This window comes from Enhydra lutris, unplaced genomic scaffold (genome assembly GCF_002288905.1).
Source record: "Enhydra lutris kenyoni isolate GAN:26980312 unplaced genomic scaffold, ASM228890v2 scaffoldscaffold33, whole genome shotgun sequence".
NCBI lineage: Eukaryota > Metazoa > Chordata > Mammalia > Carnivora > Mustelidae > Enhydra > Enhydra lutris.
Genome location: NW_019154117.1, coordinates 5,572,675 through 5,591,282, shown reverse-complemented (window position 1 = coordinate 5,591,282; position 18,608 = coordinate 5,572,675). Strand labels below are relative to the sequence as shown.

At 44.1% G+C, this 18,608-nt stretch overlaps 1 protein-coding gene across 2 annotated transcripts; it reads right to left on the bottom strand.

Annotated features, from left to right (window-relative positions):
* On the bottom strand, positions 1–18,476 carry LOC111153561 (adenylate kinase 3). Of its 2 annotated transcripts, XM_022512657.1 has the most exons (5): positions 18,235–18,476; positions 8,748–8,867; positions 7,347–7,519; positions 6,696–6,814; positions 1–1,637 (listed from the first exon to the last, which is right to left on the bottom strand). In XM_022512657.1, exons 1-5 carry the CDS (start codon positions 18,383–18,385, stop codon positions 1,517–1,519), a joined length of 684 nt encoding a protein of 227 aa, XP_022368365.1. In that variant the 5' UTR covers positions 18,386–18,476; the 3' UTR covers positions 1–1,516. The 2 variants fall into 2 exon arrangements, with proteins under 2 accessions (XP_022368365.1, XP_022368366.1); XM_022512658.1 differs by lacking the exon at positions 8,748–8,867.
* Between the last annotated feature and the right edge of the window lie 132 nt (positions 18,477–18,608).

Genomic DNA, 18,608 nt, shown 5'->3' with positions numbered 1-18,608 from the left:
AATTCTCAAGGGTAGTTTTATTGTAGTATATTAATGTTCATGTATGCCTGGTAACCCAGTAATAATTCATGAGCTTACTAGTTGACAACAGTTTTAGAAAGCACATTAACATTCAAGTAAGGCATTACAGAAAGTTTTGTAAAGAATTAAATGTGTCCTATAATCCTTTTTTAAAGGCTTGGTCCTTTCTGAAAGATCAACATTAAATTTTTTAAAAATAAAAAAAAAAAGCTTTTCCCCCACAAAATACATAACCACTTGCTGGCATTTCATTTTAAGTGCCCGGGATATCGTGGGCCGGACGTTCAAAGGCCACTATTAACAGTTTGTACGAGGACTTGTTGTGCTGGATTTAGCACCAAGGAAAGGAAGAGGAAATAGGCCAGTGAAGATGTAGTTGCGTTTCTCCTCCACTTCTTGCCCCACTCTTCTTACCAAGCCACAGGACAGAAGCCTGCATCCTTGTTGCCCCACTAAGAGAGCAAATCATCTTCACTTTTAAATGGCTACCTACGGTACCACACAGGCAGAGGTCTCTCCCTGCCGGAAGTTGAGGTGGTGGGGACACCAGCAGGTGTCCACTGCTTTGATCAGCAAGGGGATTAGTAAATCCTTTTAACTGCTACTAATTTGATTAGTTTACTACTTCTGATTGTTTACTAATTGGTTGTTATGTGTCAAGGGAATTCTCCCCAGGCGTACCTGATTCTACTTCTGAGGACCAAGAATGCTTACTTTACTTAGGACCATGGGTTTTCTTTTCTTTTCGTACTTTGTTACTCATCACTCATGAGATCTTACACAGTGATCAAAAAGAGAAACGGGCAAGTAGATCCCAAAGCACATATTTCTTAACCTGAGAATTTTCCTATATGCTGATGTAATATAATTTTATAGCAGACTGAAAATTCTGAGTAAACTGAAGGTTTAACAACACAAAAAATACAGTATATATGGCCAAGCTTATAAGTTTCTTAGTGTAAAGGCAGCAGTGAATTTGGATCCTGAAGCTAATCTGCATATCTAGTTGTTTTTCTAGAATTTGAAAGACACAGTGTCTCACAAAACCATGTACCACAGTGCTAACAATGCTGGGTTTTTGGCATCAGCCTATACACATTTCTCTAATAAGACGCTTTACCAAGTGACATGAAAATTTTTTTTAGCTTTTCCAGAAAAATAAGAAAAATTTTATTAACCACTTTTCTGAACAAAAGTTACACTACTACCAATTGCTCTTTTAATTATCCTCTAGAAGATTTTTCCAAAGTTAAGACATCTGATGCTTTTTTTAATTGCACGCCGATAGAAGTTATCTGGGTAAAACACACTAGACCAAAAGAAGAATCTTAGTATTAGACTCATTTGACACATCCTTAGTTTCCAGAATAAAATCAGTGGAAGTGAAACTAGTATAATTGTCAAAGAATTCATACATGCCAGACTCAGAACAAGGAGCTTCTAAATGCACAGGCGAGGAATCCCTGCTCGTTTTACTGGTCATGTGAACTTTTCCTCATGGAGTAACTGATGCTTTCTGGTTCATCTGTGGAACTTTTGTTTGTAGGAAAGCATAAACATAGGGCCAGATCTTGTCAGTTTCTGTTCCAGAGAAGGTTTCCAACACTCCCTTTTTCCTAAAGATGACAAGAAACAAAACAAAACAAAACAAAACAAAACACAAAAACAAACAAAACCAGGTCTTTGTCTGATGAGCTCTTTCAAAGTGATCCCCCCAACCCCTGGAGAAACTACTCAAATCTTGGGTCATATTAGAATACTTCCAAAATCAAACAGAGTATTAGTCAAATGTTTAACTAGACAGACAAGGCAAAAATGTCAGAAACAAAACAAAAAATTTGAAGGTGTTACTGCTAAAAAAGCCAGGCCCCTAAGCAGCATTGTATTATATACTTGTCATAAACCCATACTTTTCTATTTTAATTTTTTTCAAAGAGTGCTAATTTTTATTTTTATTTATTTTTTTAAAGATCTTATTTATTTGACAGAGAGCACAAGTAAGCAGAGCCTCAGGCAGAGGGAGAGGGAGAAGCAAGCTCTGCTGAGCAGGGAGCCCGACGCAGAGCTCCATCCCAGGACCCTGGGATCATGACCTGAGCCAAAACCGAGAGTCAAACGCTTAACTGAGTCACCCAGACACCCCAACAGTGGGAGTTACTTAAAATTAAGTCTTAATTAATTAGTCTCTTAATTAATCTCTCCAAATTTTATAAGGTATCATAGAGGAATGCTTTTGTCCTCAGGGAAGCCTCTGAAAATCAAGTGAAAGTTTGCAGAGCAAAGACTGATTCTGTTTGTGGAAAGAAACCAGAGTTCCTCGGGTGCTCTTGGACACACTTAAAGACACTGTGTGTGAGTTGGGGGAGGATGGCAAGCAGGAGGAGGAATGCCAGAACCTCTGGAGGGAGAGTGTGTTCTGAAAAGCAGCCCTGGGATTCTGATTCTGCTCACCACCTTACCCCCAGGGGTAGAGACATTGACAGCTGGTGTGGCAGCAACACATACCAGTCTGCCTTGGGGAAAAATGGAGAAACACAATAGGAGACACCATAAAAACAGTTTTTATTGCCATTTCCCTCAAAATTCAAAAGAGGAAAAAAATAAAGCTAAGCGAAAAGCAGGAAGCATAATCAAGCATTAGGAAGTGGTCTTGCAAGTGGGTAAGCAGACAAAGCCTAGGGCCCCGTGTTTGGAAGCCTACTACCAGCTTGGAGATCCGGGCTGTTACTTTACTTTCAAATATACAGTGTTGTCAGTGAAATAAGGAATCTGAGCTTTAGAAAGGATTACGTGAGCTATTATATTTAAAACACTGAGCACACACTCAATAAGCGGTCCTATTTTGCAACTGACCATTTCCATAAGCCACAGGACACAAGTGAAACTAAAATCTAGGTTTACCATTGCAAGCCAATGCCCTTCTCTACTGATCACAGACTGTGCTTACTAGACCCCTAAATCCACATTATCATTTTTTAAAAAAACTCTCCTCTCCCACCCGCTGTGTGGGGTTTGAACTCAGGACCTTGAGATCAAGAGTCGTGTATGCTCCACCCACTGAGCCAGCGAGGCGCCCCTCACATCATCATCTTCTGTTAAGAGTCACTTAACAGTGATCCTCAAGCCACGAGGAAGTCGTCGTGTGGAATGTTCCAAGGGCCAGCACAGCTTGCCCATAGGTCACCACTGCATCTATGCGGGAAGGACCTGTGAAATGAATCTATATAAAGAAGAATTTATAGAGAATAAAAAGAGATGCCATTTCATCACTGACTTTGTTCTCTGAAGAACAATCCCGAGCTGGAAGGAAGCACCATAATGCTTCACAAGATCACGTCTCAGCTCAAACCGAGAAAACCTACACCCTGAAAGGATTTACTGTTGGATCCAGATGTGTTGTGTGGTCAAGTCTAAGAAACACATGGTCTAAGTGTGAGACTCTGGAAATGCCTGAAGGAGGCACAAGGGTTTTGAACCTTTCAAATGGCATGGAGGAGACCGTGAACCCTGAGAATGTCTGGAATGGCATACCCAAACTGAGTAAGAGTCCATTTGAGGCTATATTCCAAATGGGGGTGGGGGTGGGGGGAGATCTTTACTTCATGTCATCGGACGACACTACAACTGAAGGAAAGGGGTCTGCGGGTGATACTGATTTAACATGGACCCATGGATGGCGCCAGTCAGCCAGGAGCAGATCTTAAACAAGTGGCGTCTCACCCAGACTGACAGAGCATTTGAGCAAGTTGAGAGCATGAAATCACAAGAAGCTGTCATTTTTGAGAACTTTGATATGCACTGAAAACAAAACAGATCGCAGGGTGACTATGCGATGTATTTATAGGGCTTCTGCTGTATATGTGGACCTGGGATCTTTCCTCTCCCTCTAAATATGTTCCTTATCAGGAGAATTTATTTTGCTAAACAATTTGCTAACGTATTACTCAAATTACAAAAAAAAAAAAAAACCCCAAACCAAAAAACCCAAACCCTATTTTTGTTTCTTTTGAATATAGTGTTTAAAATAGAAGTGCAAAGTCACAAGTGAGTACATTACTGAGGGCACAAGTGCAGGAACCTATCCGATCTGAAAGCTGTCCCTGGATGGACATCTGTCATTTTCATTTCTCTGTAATAAAACCAGTCTCACCTACAGGTCCCCGTAAGAGTAACAACCTCGTGCTCTTTGTTAGCACAGACCTAATCACTCTGTCTCACTGCTGAAATGCTAAATGTCTTAAAATGTTTTAAACTAACAATGCTGATTACCACCGAAATTGTTGCAAATACCACTTTTCAGTTTTTGGGTAAGCCCAGCCTTAGCTCTACATGCCGGAGTTTAGAAGTTCATGGCAAGAGGGAGCAAAAGCTGGAAGCCTGGAAAGACTAGGGTTTCTCCTGGGGTGCCTGGGTGGCTGAGTCGGTTAAGTGTCTGCCTTCAGTTCAGGTCATGATCCCAGAGTCCTAGGATCGAGTCCTGCCATCAGGCTCCCTGCTCACGGGGGAGTCTGCTTCTCCCTCTGCCCTTCCCTCCCCCTGCTCATGCTCTTTCTCTCTCTCAAATAAAATCTTAAAAACAAACAAAAAACCTAGGGTATCTCCTAAGATAGGGACCCGGATCATAACGCTTCCTCTCTGTGGCCTTCCCAACTCTCCTCCCCACTCCTGGAGAGAAATAACCCCCATTTCCGCTGGTGTGAGTTGATAACCTCTATGAATAGCCTTGCACTGTTCAGATCAGCCCAGCTACAACGCACTCTCCCTTCTGATTCCTTTTGAGTGGGTAACAAAACCATGTTTGAGAAACAACACCTTCACCAAAATTGATCCGTGAGATTGTGTGGAACTCTCCGCACTCCCCAGCTTCCAGGATGGACGTGATCAGAGGGAATGGGTACCAACTCCAAACTCTTCCTGGCAAACAGGCCCTCTTTTCTGCTCAGTAGCTGAAGTGGTAAGAGACAAGCTGGGATGCTGGGGGGCTCACACAGGGACAGCCCAACCGAGATTGAAGCCAACACGGAAAAGAAGCTGACCGTGACCAAGGCCGGAGGACGCCCTCTGAACACTTGGACCCAGGGTCTACCTTTGGACTTTGTAGTTAGAATTAATTCCCCTTTGCTGAGGTTAGTGTGAATGAGGCTCCTGACAGATAGAAGCACATAGCCCATGGTATGGAAACTATGATTTACCCAGCTCTCTGCCTCACCCTGGGGCGTGAGGTGAATTTCCTGGGGCCTGGCCTTGACCCGTGTGGACCCATGTCCGCAGAGTAAATAAGAACAGCAACCACCACCGAGTGATTTATTGGTACTGGGGCTGTGGTAAGCCTTTATGTGGATTCTCTCAATCCCCTTTACAGCCCTATACAGGAGGAACTGTTTAATACTGCTCTGGACTTCACACGTGACAAAACTGTGGCACAAAGGTTGAATGAAGACCGAGCCCAGGGCCACACACACAGCTCGTCACCTGCAGAGCCTAGCTCGTTACAGAAACCACAGACGCACAGTAACAGCCACTGGAGAAAGCGAATTGCCAACTCCCTTGTAATTTCACTGTCCAGAAAGTACTACTCTAGAACAGTTTGGAGACGATGGCTTCAGAGGTCACGGCATGTGTACTCATCACACCACCACCAGTAGCGGCTAACAGTGACACAGCGTTCACTCTGCATCAGGCCCAGTTCTAGGAGTCACTCCTAGGAACACACTCTTCCGACCCTCTATCCTTACCCCCAGTTAAGCAAGAGGTTAAGACCGAGTTAACCAACAATGAACTGGGATTTGAACTTGGGCAGTCAGGAGCCAAGACCTGCTCCAGCCACAGCACTGGGCTGTCTTGACATGGAATCACTGTTCAGTTAGTGAATGTTATGAAGGGAAAGGGGGATGCAGTCACTCCTCCATGAACAGAGGTCAAGACTGAGCAGGCAGACTGCACTGAGCCAAAGAATTATTCACCATCATTTCCTATTTGTTGTGGGAAACAAATTCTCTAACAAGCAGACAAAATTGTGTTCAAAGACAAGTTCTAAAGACTATTAGCCAAATAAAGGATGTGAGGCTAGGCTGCCATTTGAGGCTTCTGTACCTCCAATGGCACGGGTGGCGGGCGTTAGCCGACTTGCCTCCCCACCGTCCGCAGCAGCCCTCCCTCTATCCAACAGCAGACTCTGGAGGGACTCCCTACTCCAGAGGGTGACCAACCAGCCTATTCCCTCCCAACCAGGAGCTGGTTCCAGAACGGGCAGTAACCTAGGCCTACAACAGCCAGGACAAGGCATTCCCCGCCCACAGGGGCTGGTTTGTGTCGGTGCCACCTTCATGACGCGTGGGGCTTTGCTCACTTGGCGGAATGCTGACCCCTCATCCCCCCCATGAAAAACAGCCCCCGCCTGTTCTGGCGGCCGTCTGCAACCGGGCAGGGAGTCGAGGACACAGCCAATGCAAAGCTCCAAGTACGGCAAAACTCTGACCAAACCTAGCGGTGACTGAAGTCCCATCAACCTTCTGGAATTCTCTGTTACACAAGCTAATACTCTTCCCATACTGTTTAAACCAATTTGAATTGGATCTTCTGGTGTTTCGCATTTCAGCTTCAAAGCACGGATAATCGAAACCTAACTTAGTGCTTCATCACGCAAGAGAAGCTCTGAAAAGCGACAAACTCACTGGTAATATTCCAGGACCGGCTGAGTTTGGACTTCATAAGCCTTCAGTCTCTTGACAACGGTCTCTGGCTTGTCATCGTCACGCTGAATGAGAGGCTCCCCAGTCAGGTCATCAACGCCCTAAACAGGAGTTACAAGAGGCTGGGATCAAACGTCTCATCTTCGAAGCATGTTTTTAGACAACCCTCTGCAGGCACCAAGCACACAAGTGTGCTTCTAAGTAAACAGAACCAAATCCAAACACAGACCATCATGACGCAGAGCCCTGAGAGCCTAAGTCTTTGCCGGTATCGGTGCTCAGAGTTAAAAGGTTTCCTAAAAGCAGCCTCTCAATAATCTCAGATGTATACAAGATGACTCAGCGGAGCCTGGGAATCCCAACTGTAACCCCTAAATGAGCCACAGCTGTCACTAATCCTTCTCACCCCAACTCCCAGCACACTTCCCGGCAGGGAGTAGGAAGTCCGTAAATGCTTCCCAATGAGTAACAAACCCCCATTGTTCCCGCGGATTCCAGGACCAACAAGCTGAGCGCCCTGGACTGGTCCACCGCACCACGTGACCTGAGAACATTCCCCCTGGAGCAGATGTCCTAACACGTCTGCGAGGGCAAGAGGAGTCGGAGGCCGTCTGTGCCAACACAGTGACTCACCACAGCTTTGGGAGGGTTGAATTCGATGTTGTAGACGCGGCCGCTGGCTGGATGAATCCAGCGCGCGGTGAGACGCTGCTTAATGACCTCAAAGGGCACGTTCAGATTAATCACTGTGTCTATCTGATAAGCTCTATCCAGGGCTTCTGCCTGTGGAAGTGTCCTTGGAAAACCTTTACAAATAGAAGAAGAAGGAGGAGAAGAAGGAGAAGAAAGGAGAAGAAAGAAGGAGAAGAAGAAGAAGAAAGGAAGGTTGAGAGGGGGGAGAAGGAAGAGGATTAATGAATGATGAACAATCCGAAAAAAAGCAGGAATACGGGGCAGGCAGATCAGAGCTGTAGGGCAGCTGTGATGGTGGTTAATTTTATGCGTCGACTTGACTGGACCCGTGGGATGCCTGGATACTGGTCAGACATTATTTGGGGTCTGTCCGTGAGGCTGTTTTTAGGTGAGAGTGACATTTAAATCAGGAGACTGAGGGGTGCCTGGGTGGCTCAGTGGGTTAAGCCGCTGCCTTCGGCTCAGGTCATGATCTCAGGGTCCTGGGATCGAGTCCCGCATCGGGCTCTCTGCTCAGCAGGGAGCCTGCTTCCCTCTCTCTCTCTCTCTCTGCCTGCCTCTCTCTCCGTCTACTTGTGATCTCTCTCTCTGTCAAATAAATAAATAAAATTTAAAATAAAATAAAATAAAATAAATCAGGAGACTGAGTGAAGCAGATTGTTCTCCCTGATGTGGGTGGGCCTCCCCTAATCCGGGGAAGGCCTGGACAGACCAGAAGGGGTGACCCTCCCCCCGTAAGGGGCAGTTCCTCTGCCTGACTGCCCTGAGCTGAGATACTCAAAAGTCTGAGGCTTTTCCCACTTCAGATTCAAATGGAAGCCAGTTCCGCCTAGGTCTCAAGCCCGCTGGCCTTCAGACTGGAGCCTGACTGACCACCCAGCAGTTTTCTGGGCCTCTGGCTTGCACACTCGTCCTGAAGATCTCGGGATCTGTCAGCCTCCACCATCCTGTGAGCCAATTCCTTAAAATAAATACCTCGCTCTCCAAAAACTAAAAATCAACCTCTCCTAAAGGATCCCACCACAGCTCTGGCTGGGGAAAGTTTACAGCTTACTGCAAATTACTTTCCACCCTTCCTTCTCCCTCCTCATAAAATATACTCCGAGGAGGGGGAAGGAACAAGTCACAGCTGGAGGGAGTGTAGAAATCCTGCGGTTCACCGCTGCCTTTTGCTTCAGAGGAAGAAGCAGGCCCAGAGAAGGCGACTGGCCTGAGGCTTCAGGGTGGTGAATGGTGGCACTCAGGCCCCCCAGCCACCAGATGTGTGTCTGTAGCCACGAGATGCCCTTGCTCTGCCCACACACATCATCCCGCCGGCTGAAATGCTCTGACACCACTTACCATCCAACAGCCAGCTGTGCTGTGCGAGTCTCTTCAGCTCATGAAGTGCCAGCCGAGTCATGACATCATCTGGGATGAGCTTCCCTTGGTCAATGAACGTCTTGGCTAACACACCAATTTCTACAGCAGAAGAGGGAGGGAAACACTATCAGCAAGCGTACTCGTCTCACCCCATTCCAGGCCCCTAGCAAACCACCGGCCTGGAGAGGACCTCCGGACAGCACCATCATACAAAAACGTGCATTGTCAACTTTTATGATAAAAACAGAAGTTACGAAACGATCTATACCTATTTCAAATTCCCAATTTATAAAAATATGTAAATGCAAATGTAGAGACAGAAAAAATAATAGAAAGCTACTGACACCGGGTTAACAGCCGTCACCTCTGTGTGACAGAAGTGATTTTTTTAATCTATCTGCACTATTCTGTATTTTGGTAAATTTTCTAATCAGAAAAAAATGTACAGGATACTAGAAATTATTTTCTTTTCAAGTAAGGACCTGAAATAGTCATTATTTATAAGTGGCTCAGTGTAAGTGCCGGCTATCATGTTACTGTAGAGATTCTTCTAATCCTCTAAGACAGACGCAGATGTCACATAATTCAGTTTTTGGCCAGATTAGCACTGTGTTCATAGTACGTTTTACTGAATGCCCTGGAAAAGACTTAATGGACAGTTTAAAAGTATTACCCACAATCTGATGTCATTCTTACCCAACAATATTTTGATTTATTCATCAGTTTTCACCAAACTATTTAAACTGTATTCATTAGGAATTGTGATACTATTGTAATCTATGTGTATATAGGGTTGTTGTTGTTGTTTTAAGTAAGCTCCACACCCAATGTGGGGCTTGAACGCACGACCCCAAGGTCAAAAGTTGCACGTCTACCAACTGAGCCAGCCTGGCGCTCCTGGTGTATGTATAGTTTTATGTCCTTTTTCATTTAGCATTATTTTGTAAATATTTTTCAGTGATTTTATATAGTCATTTTTGGTTAACTATATAACACTCCATCAACATATACCCAAGTTTGATATATAAAACATTATCACAGCGGGACTGTTGGACATTTAAATTATCTAAATTGGTCTTGGTTTTGCCCTACTACTGCTACTTTTGAAGATCTTAACACCCTTTCTTCTTTTTTCTGTTTTTTGAATTTTTTTTTTTTAAGATTTTATTTATTTATTTGATAGAGGTTTCAAGTAGGGGGAGAGGCGGGCAGAGAGAGAGAGAGGAGGAAGCAGGCTCCCTGCTGAGCAGAGAGCCACATGCGGGGCTTAATCCCGGGACCCTGAGATCATGACCTGAACCGAAGGCAGAGGCTTAACCCACTGAGCCACCCAGGCGCCCCATGTTTTTTGAATTATTTCTGATGGATAACTTCTTAGGAGTCAGATTAAAAGGTCAAAGTATATGACTGTTTCCATAATTCTTGGTATAAACTGCCACACTGACTTCAGAACAGATACTAAATTGTCATATGCATGAAACTTTGGGTTTTCACTAAGCACATTAACTGCCTGGAATTGACAGGCGTGTGGCCAGGGGTCAAAGTCTGAATCAGGAAGAGGGCCTGGTTCCTGGGACAGCACTCAGGAACCTTTCAATACAATACCCCACTGTAAAGGGACACACACTTAGTATGGGAGCACCTCTCTGTTGCTTTGACCAGGCTCTGACCACTGCTCTGGGGAAGCAGAGGTCAGCCTCATCACCAGTGTTTGGGGGAAAAAATGTAAAAACTTGCACTGCTTCGGGGCTGAGTCCCTAAAATGGGGATCGGCCCCTTTGCTCACCTCTCACTCTTTAGGCCCAGCCCTCGTGTAAGCCCTCAACTAATGACATCAAAGGGATTGAGAGGATGGGGCTTATTTTTAAAGTTCTGAATTTCATCAGTATAAGAAAAGCATTAAGAAAAGATCATCTGATCTTGCCACTTCTGCTCAACATTGTATCAGAGATTCTTGCCAGGGCCCTTAGTCCAGAAAAAGAAATTAAAGACATCCAGAAACGAAGAAGTGAAACTATCCCTATTTGCAGAAGAGATGATCTTCTGTACAGAAAATCCTAACGCACTAAAAGAACTGCTAGAACTCATGAGTTCAGCAAAGTTTTAGGACACAAGATCAATATACAAAAAATTTAGCCTTGAACGGTCTGAAAAATAAAATTAAGAAAACAATTCCATTCACAATTACATCAGAATATAAAAATAAAAATCTTAGCAATATATTTTTAAAAAGAAGTGTAAAATGGGCCATCTGAAAACTCCAACATTGTTGAAAGAAATTAAAGACCTAACTACATGGAGAAACACCTCATATTCATGTATTAGAAAAGTTAATATTAAGATGGAAGTAGTCAGGGTGCCTGGGTGGCTCAGTGGGTTAAAGCCTGTGCCTTCAGCTCAGGTCATGATCTCGGGGTCCTGGAATCGCTGCTCATTAGGGAGCCTGCTTCCCCTGCTCTCTCTGCCTGCCTCTCTGCTCACTTGTGATCTCCGTCAAATAAATAAATCTTAAAAAAAAAAAAAAAAAGATGGAAGTAGTTTTGGGACACCTGGGTGGCTCAGTCAGTTAAGCACCTGCGTTCAGCTCAGGTTCTGATTGATCCCAGGGTCCTGGGATCTAGTCCCTGCATTAGGTTCCTTGCTCAGTGGGGAGTGTGCTTCTCCCTCTGCCTCTGCCTGCTGCTCTCCCTGCTTGTGCGCTCTCCCTCTCTCTCTCTCTCTCAGACAAATAAATAAATAAAATAGTTAAATAAATAATAAGATGGAAATAGTCTCCAAAAATTACTAACAGATTTAAAGCAATCCTATCAAAATCCCAGCTGGTGTCTTTGCAGAAACTGAGAAACTGATCCTAAAAGTCGTATGAAAAAGCAGGGGACCCAGAACAGCTGAAACAATCTTGAAAAAGAACAAAGTTGGAGGACACATGCTTTGGATTTCAAAACATCAATCAATAATGTGCAGTACTGGGAGAACAGTAGATGTACAGATTAATGAACAGAATTAAAACTCCAGAAACAACCCCTTACATTTACCATCAACTGGTTTTCAACGAGGATACCAAGACAATTCAGTAGGGGAAAGAATACTCTTTTCAACAAGTAGTGCTGGGACAGCTGGATATCCAGACAAGAGAGAATAAAGCTGGACCTCAACCTCACACTGTATGTAAAAATTAATATCAATCACAGATCTTAGGGTAAGAGCTAAAACTACAAAACTCTTAAAAGAGAACATAGGCATAAATCCTCATGACTATTCATCAGGCAATGTTTTCTTAGACATGAGGCCAAAAGCACAATCAACAAAAGAAAAAATAGATGAACTGCATTCATTAAAATTAAAAACCACAGGGGCGCCTGGGTGGCTCAGTGGGTTAAGCCTCTGCCTTCGGCTCAGATCATGATCTCAGGGTTCTGGGATCGAGCCCTGCATCGGGCTCTCTCCTCAGCAGGGAGCCTGCTTCCCCCTCTCTCTCTGCCTGCCTCTCTGCCTACTTGTGATTTGTCAAATAAATAAATAAAATCCTAAAAAAAAAAAATTAAAAAAAATTAAAAACCACAAAGAACATGTGAATGGTGAGTGCTGTGAAGTGTGTCAGCCTGACGAGTCACAGACCTGTAACCCTGGGGCAAATGATACATTATATGTTAATAAAAACAAAACAAAACAAAACAAAAAACACAAAGAACACCACAAAAGTGAAAAGACAATCCACTGAATGGAAGTAAATTCTTTATTTACTTTTATTTACTTTATTTATTCTTTATCTGATAAGGAACTTATATTTAGAGATATTCTTTTTTTTTTTTTTAAAGATTTTTTTATTTATTTATCAGAGAGAGAGAGGGAGAGCGAGCGAGCACAGGCAGACAGAATGGCAGGCAGAGGCAGAGGGAGAAGCAGGCTCCCTGCAGAGCAAGGAGCCCGATGTGGGACTTGATCCCAGGACGCTGGGATCATGACCTGAGCCGAAGGCAACTGCTTAACCAACTGAGCCACCCAGGCGTCCCTAGAGATATTCTTTAGATAAGAATTCTTACAACAATAAAAGACATAACCCTTACACAATAAAAACCCATTTTTAAAAACGGGCAAAGGATCTGAATGCAAAATGCAGATATACCTAAGGCCAATAAGCCCATGGAAAGATGCTCAACCTGACTAGTCATTAAGGAAATACAAATGGAAACCACAATGAGATACCATTTCACACTCACCAGGATGACTATAATCAAAGAGACAGATAATAACAAGAATAGGCAAGAATGTTAAGAAATGGAAACTCCTCTCTATTGCTGGTGGGGTTTTCAACGATGTAGCCAAATTGGAAAAATACTGTGGCAGTTTTCAAAAATGTTAAAAAGAGTTACCACCTTACCTAGCAACTGCATGTTATGCCAAGGTGTACGAACACACACACACACACACACACACACACACACTCACATCCAAGACAAATTAAAAGACATGTACACAAAAACTTGTACACAAGAGCCAAAAAGTGGAAACTCAAATGTCCGCCAAGTGAGGAATGTACAAATAAAATGTGAAGTATCTAGACAAAATTATACCACTCTGCCATACAAAGAAATGAAGTACTGATATATGTTACAAAGTGTATGAACTTGAAAACAAGTCCACCAACTCATGAATGGATAAATAAAATCTGCTACATCTATTTGATGAAATACTACTCAGCAATAAAATGGATGGAGAACCAATACACACTACAACACGGGTGAACCTTGAAAATGTCAAGCTAAGTGAAAAGAAGCAGACACAAAAGACCACATACTGCATGAGTCCATTTGTCTGAAATGTTCAGAAGAAGCAAATCAATAGAGGCAGAAAGTAGATTGGGGTTGCCAGGGGCTCAGATTGGGGAGTGGAGGGGAGACAGGAGTGACTACTAACGGGTATGAGGTTTCTTTAGGGGGTAATGAAAATGCTCTAAAATTGACCGTTGTAATGGTTCCACAACTCTGGGCATATATTAAAGTCCAATAAATTGTAAACTTCAAATGGGTAAAATAGATGGTATATGAATTAGATCTCAATGAACCTATTAAAAATGAGGCAATCCTTACAAAAAGCGCTATTATGAAAGGAACAATACATATGACAGTTTGCTGTCATTTATGTAAGAGAAAAACAGGAAAGAACAGGTAACATTTGGTTGTATACACATGAAATAGCTCTAGAAGGATTTTTTCACTAAATGCTCTTTTAAATTTTTTGGAATTCCAAACCATGTAAATATACTGCCTCTTATAAATTAGGCTTTTGGGGTTTTTTGCCTCTACAAAAATAATTGACCCTACTGTCAAAACCATTAGGGGTGCCTATGCTTGCACAAGTTTTATTAGGGAATCCCGGGAGCTGACAGAGACTTTGACTATCATCTACTGAGTTCAACTTCCCCAACGTACAGATGAGCACAGAGGACATTTGAAAAGATCAGCTCTCTAGTGCAGGGTTCCGTCTCTGAGAGGCGCTAAACCACAAGGCAGTTTCTCAAACTTTGGGCAATCCCACAGCAACCTCACGATTTCTGCCACAGCCAGACCATTACCAGTCCAAAAGCGACCGAGCTTTTCAAATTCACAAATTCTGATGTTCATAAAATGAAGGCTTGGTGTGTTCACTGCTTTTCAAATAGCCTTTGAAATAAAGAGATTAAACAACTGTCCCCATCAAAAATGATCTCCCGACCGTCAACACTGCATCAGCAAAGTGTCTAACTGGTGCTCGAGGGGACCTGAGTGTTCACCCCTGTCTCCAGGTAACTGCTGTTTACAAATGAGCGAGTTCTTCAACCCCTCCTGCACTCAGTTGCTCATCTTTAAATCAGCGGGCTGGCCTAACGTCTTAAGAGTCAGGCTCCAGCCTCTTGACTCTGGGTTCGTGCCCGTCACCATGACTCCACGTCTGGTCCTGCCAACAGGTGGCCTCGCGTATCCAGTGTTCTTGTCACATCCTCTGGATTGATTTTTAAACTTTAGCTCTAAAATACAGCTCTAGGTTATAAAACACAGCACCGTCATGAAATAGAGGCTGGAGAGTAAGCTAGTGCCCTCCTTCTTCAACCCTATTTGACAGGACCACGTTTACAGAAATGCCACGCTCAGGATTTCATATTGGAAGGAAGTAAGCAGGGATGCTGCCAAGTGTTGATGAATAAAGATGGTCATAACAGTATTTATTATAGCAAAGAATGGTTAACAACATAAATGTCCAATGACGGGAAAACGTTAAAATTAAGTATCATTTTTGGGGCCCCTGGGTGACTCAGTCAGTGAAGCTTCTGCCTTCGGGTCAGGTCACGATCCCGGGGTTCTGGGATCGAGCCCCACATCGGGCTCCCTGCTCAGCGGGAAATCTGCTTCTCCATCTCCCTCTGCCTGTGCCTTACCCCCGCTTGTGCCAATGCTTGCTCTCTCTGTCAAATAAATAAATAAAATCTTAAAAAAATATATAAATAAAAAAATTAAATATCATTTTTATGACTGCCTCATGGCGTGTGGCCATGCTCACAGTAAGTGACAAAAAAGGTATATGAGCAATCATTTAGAATGCAACAATTTTGAAAATACATACAAATGCAACAGAGAAAAAAGCATCTAAGGCACTAAAGGGTTAATTGTTATTGTCTCCCAGTGGTGGAATTATGAGGATTTTAATTCTCACATGTTTTTCTACCTTTATAATAAGTATACTTTACTTTTAGTATCAAAAAACATGAAACAGTATTTTTTAATAAAAGACTACAATGCTTTTTCGGCTCTGATCCTGTGGGAAATATCCAGTTCCACTAAAAAACAAAACAGAACAAAAGAACAAAAGAACAACAACAACAACAAAAAACAAGAAGAGAAAAATGTTAGAAGAGAAAAATATTTATTGAGAATATATTCTTAGTCCTGAGATACAGAACATCTGTAATAACAATCTTCTGATATCTCCCCAAACTCTACTTTGTTTTCTTTGTTAAAGAACTGCTGTTTTTAAAAACCTTTTAAAGAAGGAGCAGGCACCTGAGGCTGAGGCGAGCTGGACTTCTTACCAAGGGATGCTCCCCTCCAGTCCCTCCAGCCTCCCTTTCTCCACTTGGGAGTCAGAAAGAGAATAGTGGGCCTGTCTGCGGATATTAAGGATAAACAGGGCATTGTTTCTTAATTTTGAAAGAAGTTCACATCATTGGCTTTCAATTTAATTTTTTAAAAATGCTTGGGTGAGCCTGGAGGTGGGTATTAAGGAGGGCAGGTATCGCGTGGAGCACTGGGTGTGGTGCATAAACAATAAATCTTGGAACACTGAAAAAATAAAATTAAGAAGAAAAAGCTTTATGTTTTCACAAAGCAATGGAACTTTAACTTCCTGCTAAAAGTGTTCTTTAGGGGCGCCTGGGGGGCTCAGTGGGTTAAGCCTCTGGCTCCGGTGCAGGTCCTGATCTCAGGGTCCTGGGATCAAGCCCCACATCGGGCTCTCTGCTCAGCAGGGAGCCTGCTTCCCGCGCTCTCTCTCTGCCTGCTGCTCTGCCTACTTGTGATCTCTCTCTGTCAAATAAATAAATAAAATCTTAAAAAAAAAAAAAGTGTTCTTTAATCACACAGTGATACCTCACTGCTCTGTTATTTTTCAGAGAACCTCTTAGGCATTCTTTAAGCCTTCCCACTTTGCATAAACTTACCCCCACCAGGTGCCGGGTTGGAGGCTGTTTACTGTTACCAAACTACTTAAGAATGTTGCATCAAGAACATTTAGCAAGCAGGCCAAACAATTTAACCTTCTGAAGAAGTGTTAACTGATCACAGAAGACAGTATACACTGTATGTTTCTTAAAAGATCAATGTTAGAAGAGAAAAATAAAAGCAGTCATTTGCTAGACTCTGTGCCGTGTGGATTGAAAGAACTCCAAGAGACAAACTAAAACCACTGAGGTCGTTCTTTTTCTCGCTTGTATTTTAAAACAGACAAAAACTCCACCTAGAAATGATCTAGATTCAGCAAACAGATGCCTATACAACCATGAACAGGATGCAAAGGATTTTTATGTTCTGATGTGGAAAAATATCCTAGATACAAAGTGAAAATATGCTGGTGCAGAATACATACACAGTGTGATTGCATACTGCATAAAATAAGGGCGAGATACGTGTGTGTTTGTACACAAATATACATTTCTAAAAGGAAACACAACGTCCTGTTCCCCTGTGAAGAACTGGACTGAGGCAGGGAACCAGAGAGGGCTTTCCTTTTCATTTCAAGTACTTCTGTCCTTTGTCCAATCCTTTTTTCAACTTGTCCAGGCAATACTTCAAAAATTTTTCAGAATGAGGTTCAAAATGAGTTCCGTTTTGGAAAATAAAGGTCAACACCTTTGAGGAAAAATGCCTCATCTTACTGTTGACTTCTTAAAAACAGCTTTTTTGGGGCCTTGGTTGGCTCAGACGGTAAGTGTGAGACTCTTGATCTCAGATCTCCCTGTTGTGAGTTCAAGCCCCACGCTGGGTGTAAGAATTACTTTAAAAACATATTTTTAAAATCATTATTAGAAAAAATTTAAAAAAAATAAAAACAGCTTTCTCAACATATAATTTGCTTAACATAAAATTCATCCACTGTAAAGTATAGAGTTTGTTGACTGGATTTGGTGCTGAGTTTTAAGAATTTATTTGGCACGAGAAACTAAACAGTCAGGGGCCTGGGTGGCTCAGCTGGTTGAGAGCGACCTTTAGCTCAGGTCAAGATCCTGGAGTCACAGGATCGAGTCCCGCATCGGGCTCCCTGCTCGTGTCCCCTTTCGTGCTCGCTCTCTCTCAAGTAAATAAATAAAATCTTAAAAAAAAAAAAAAAAAAAGAAAGAAAGAAAGAAAAGAAACAAAACGGTCTTTCAGATAACTATGCACAAGAATAGTTTTCCTGTCTAAGAAATCTCTGGGGTATCAAAGTTCTAAGCCAATTTTGTGATTGCAGCGAGCACAAATAATAGCCAGCCTTCAGATTATGGCAGAATGGGTGGATCCAGAAAATCCCAGCGTTTAAACAAAGCAATAGGAAGCGCAAACCCTTCAGGTCAAACTTGAGCTCTCCAGGTGAAAGGGCAGGTGGAGAACAGGCCACAGATCCTCAGGGAGCAGAGCGACTGGACCGGGACGTGCCTCTCAAACGACGCCCAGCAGTTTACTCTAAACTCTGAACTTCGAACTCGTCCTAACTCTCTAGTCTTTTCCCCCAAAGACCCGCCCAAAGCTGCCCCGGAGCCTGGAGCATTCGGGGCGCAATTGCTCAGCTGCCTAAGATCTCTCCCCTGGGCGGCGGGAGCGGCATCCCGCCTCCGCATCCCTGGTCCCGCATCCGGGAACCCGCACCCCGGGCCCCACTTTCCCCAGACCCGCATCCCCGCCCGCAAATCCCGGCCCGGGCGCCGGCGCCCCGCCACCCCTCCGGCCCCGGCTCCCACCTGTGCCCCGGAGCATGTTGTCCCGGAGCAGGTCCCCGCTGGAGAGGTGCTTCAGCGCGAAGTGTTTGGTGATGCGCGACGACACGGTGCCCTTGCCCGAGCCCGGCGCCCCCATGATCACCGCGCGCAGCAGCCGCGCCGACGCCCCCATGGCGGGAGGGAGCGGCCCGGGCCGCGCGCGCTGGGGACTCCGGCCTGGCTGCGCGCTCGCCGGGGGCGAGGTGCGGCTGCGAGGTGCGGGGCCGGCCGGCAGGCTGCGCAGCACGCTGGAGGCGGGCGCGGCGCCCAGGCGCTCCCGGAAGTGAGGCGACGGCCACCGCGGCCGCCCCGCCCGTCCCCGGCCGGCTCCCGCGCCCCCTGCCCGCGCCCCGCCC

What these genes read in the sequence shown, in the direction of transcription:
- LOC111153561 (XM_022512657.1), bottom strand. Translation starts at nt 18,385, where the DNA reads ATGGGGGCGTCGGCGCGGCTGCTGCGCGCGGTGATCATGGGGGCGCCG. An exon ending in CAACATGCTCCGGGGCACAG is followed by an intron (nt 8,868 to 18,234) that starts GTGGGAGCCGGG and finishes CTTCTGCTGTAG; the next exon opens with AAATTGGTGTGTTAGCCAAG. An exon ending in CCGGTCCTGGAATATTACCA is followed by an intron (nt 1,638 to 6,695) that starts GTGAGTTTGTCG and finishes TGTCATCTTTAG; the next exon opens with GAAAAAGGGAGTGTTGGAAA.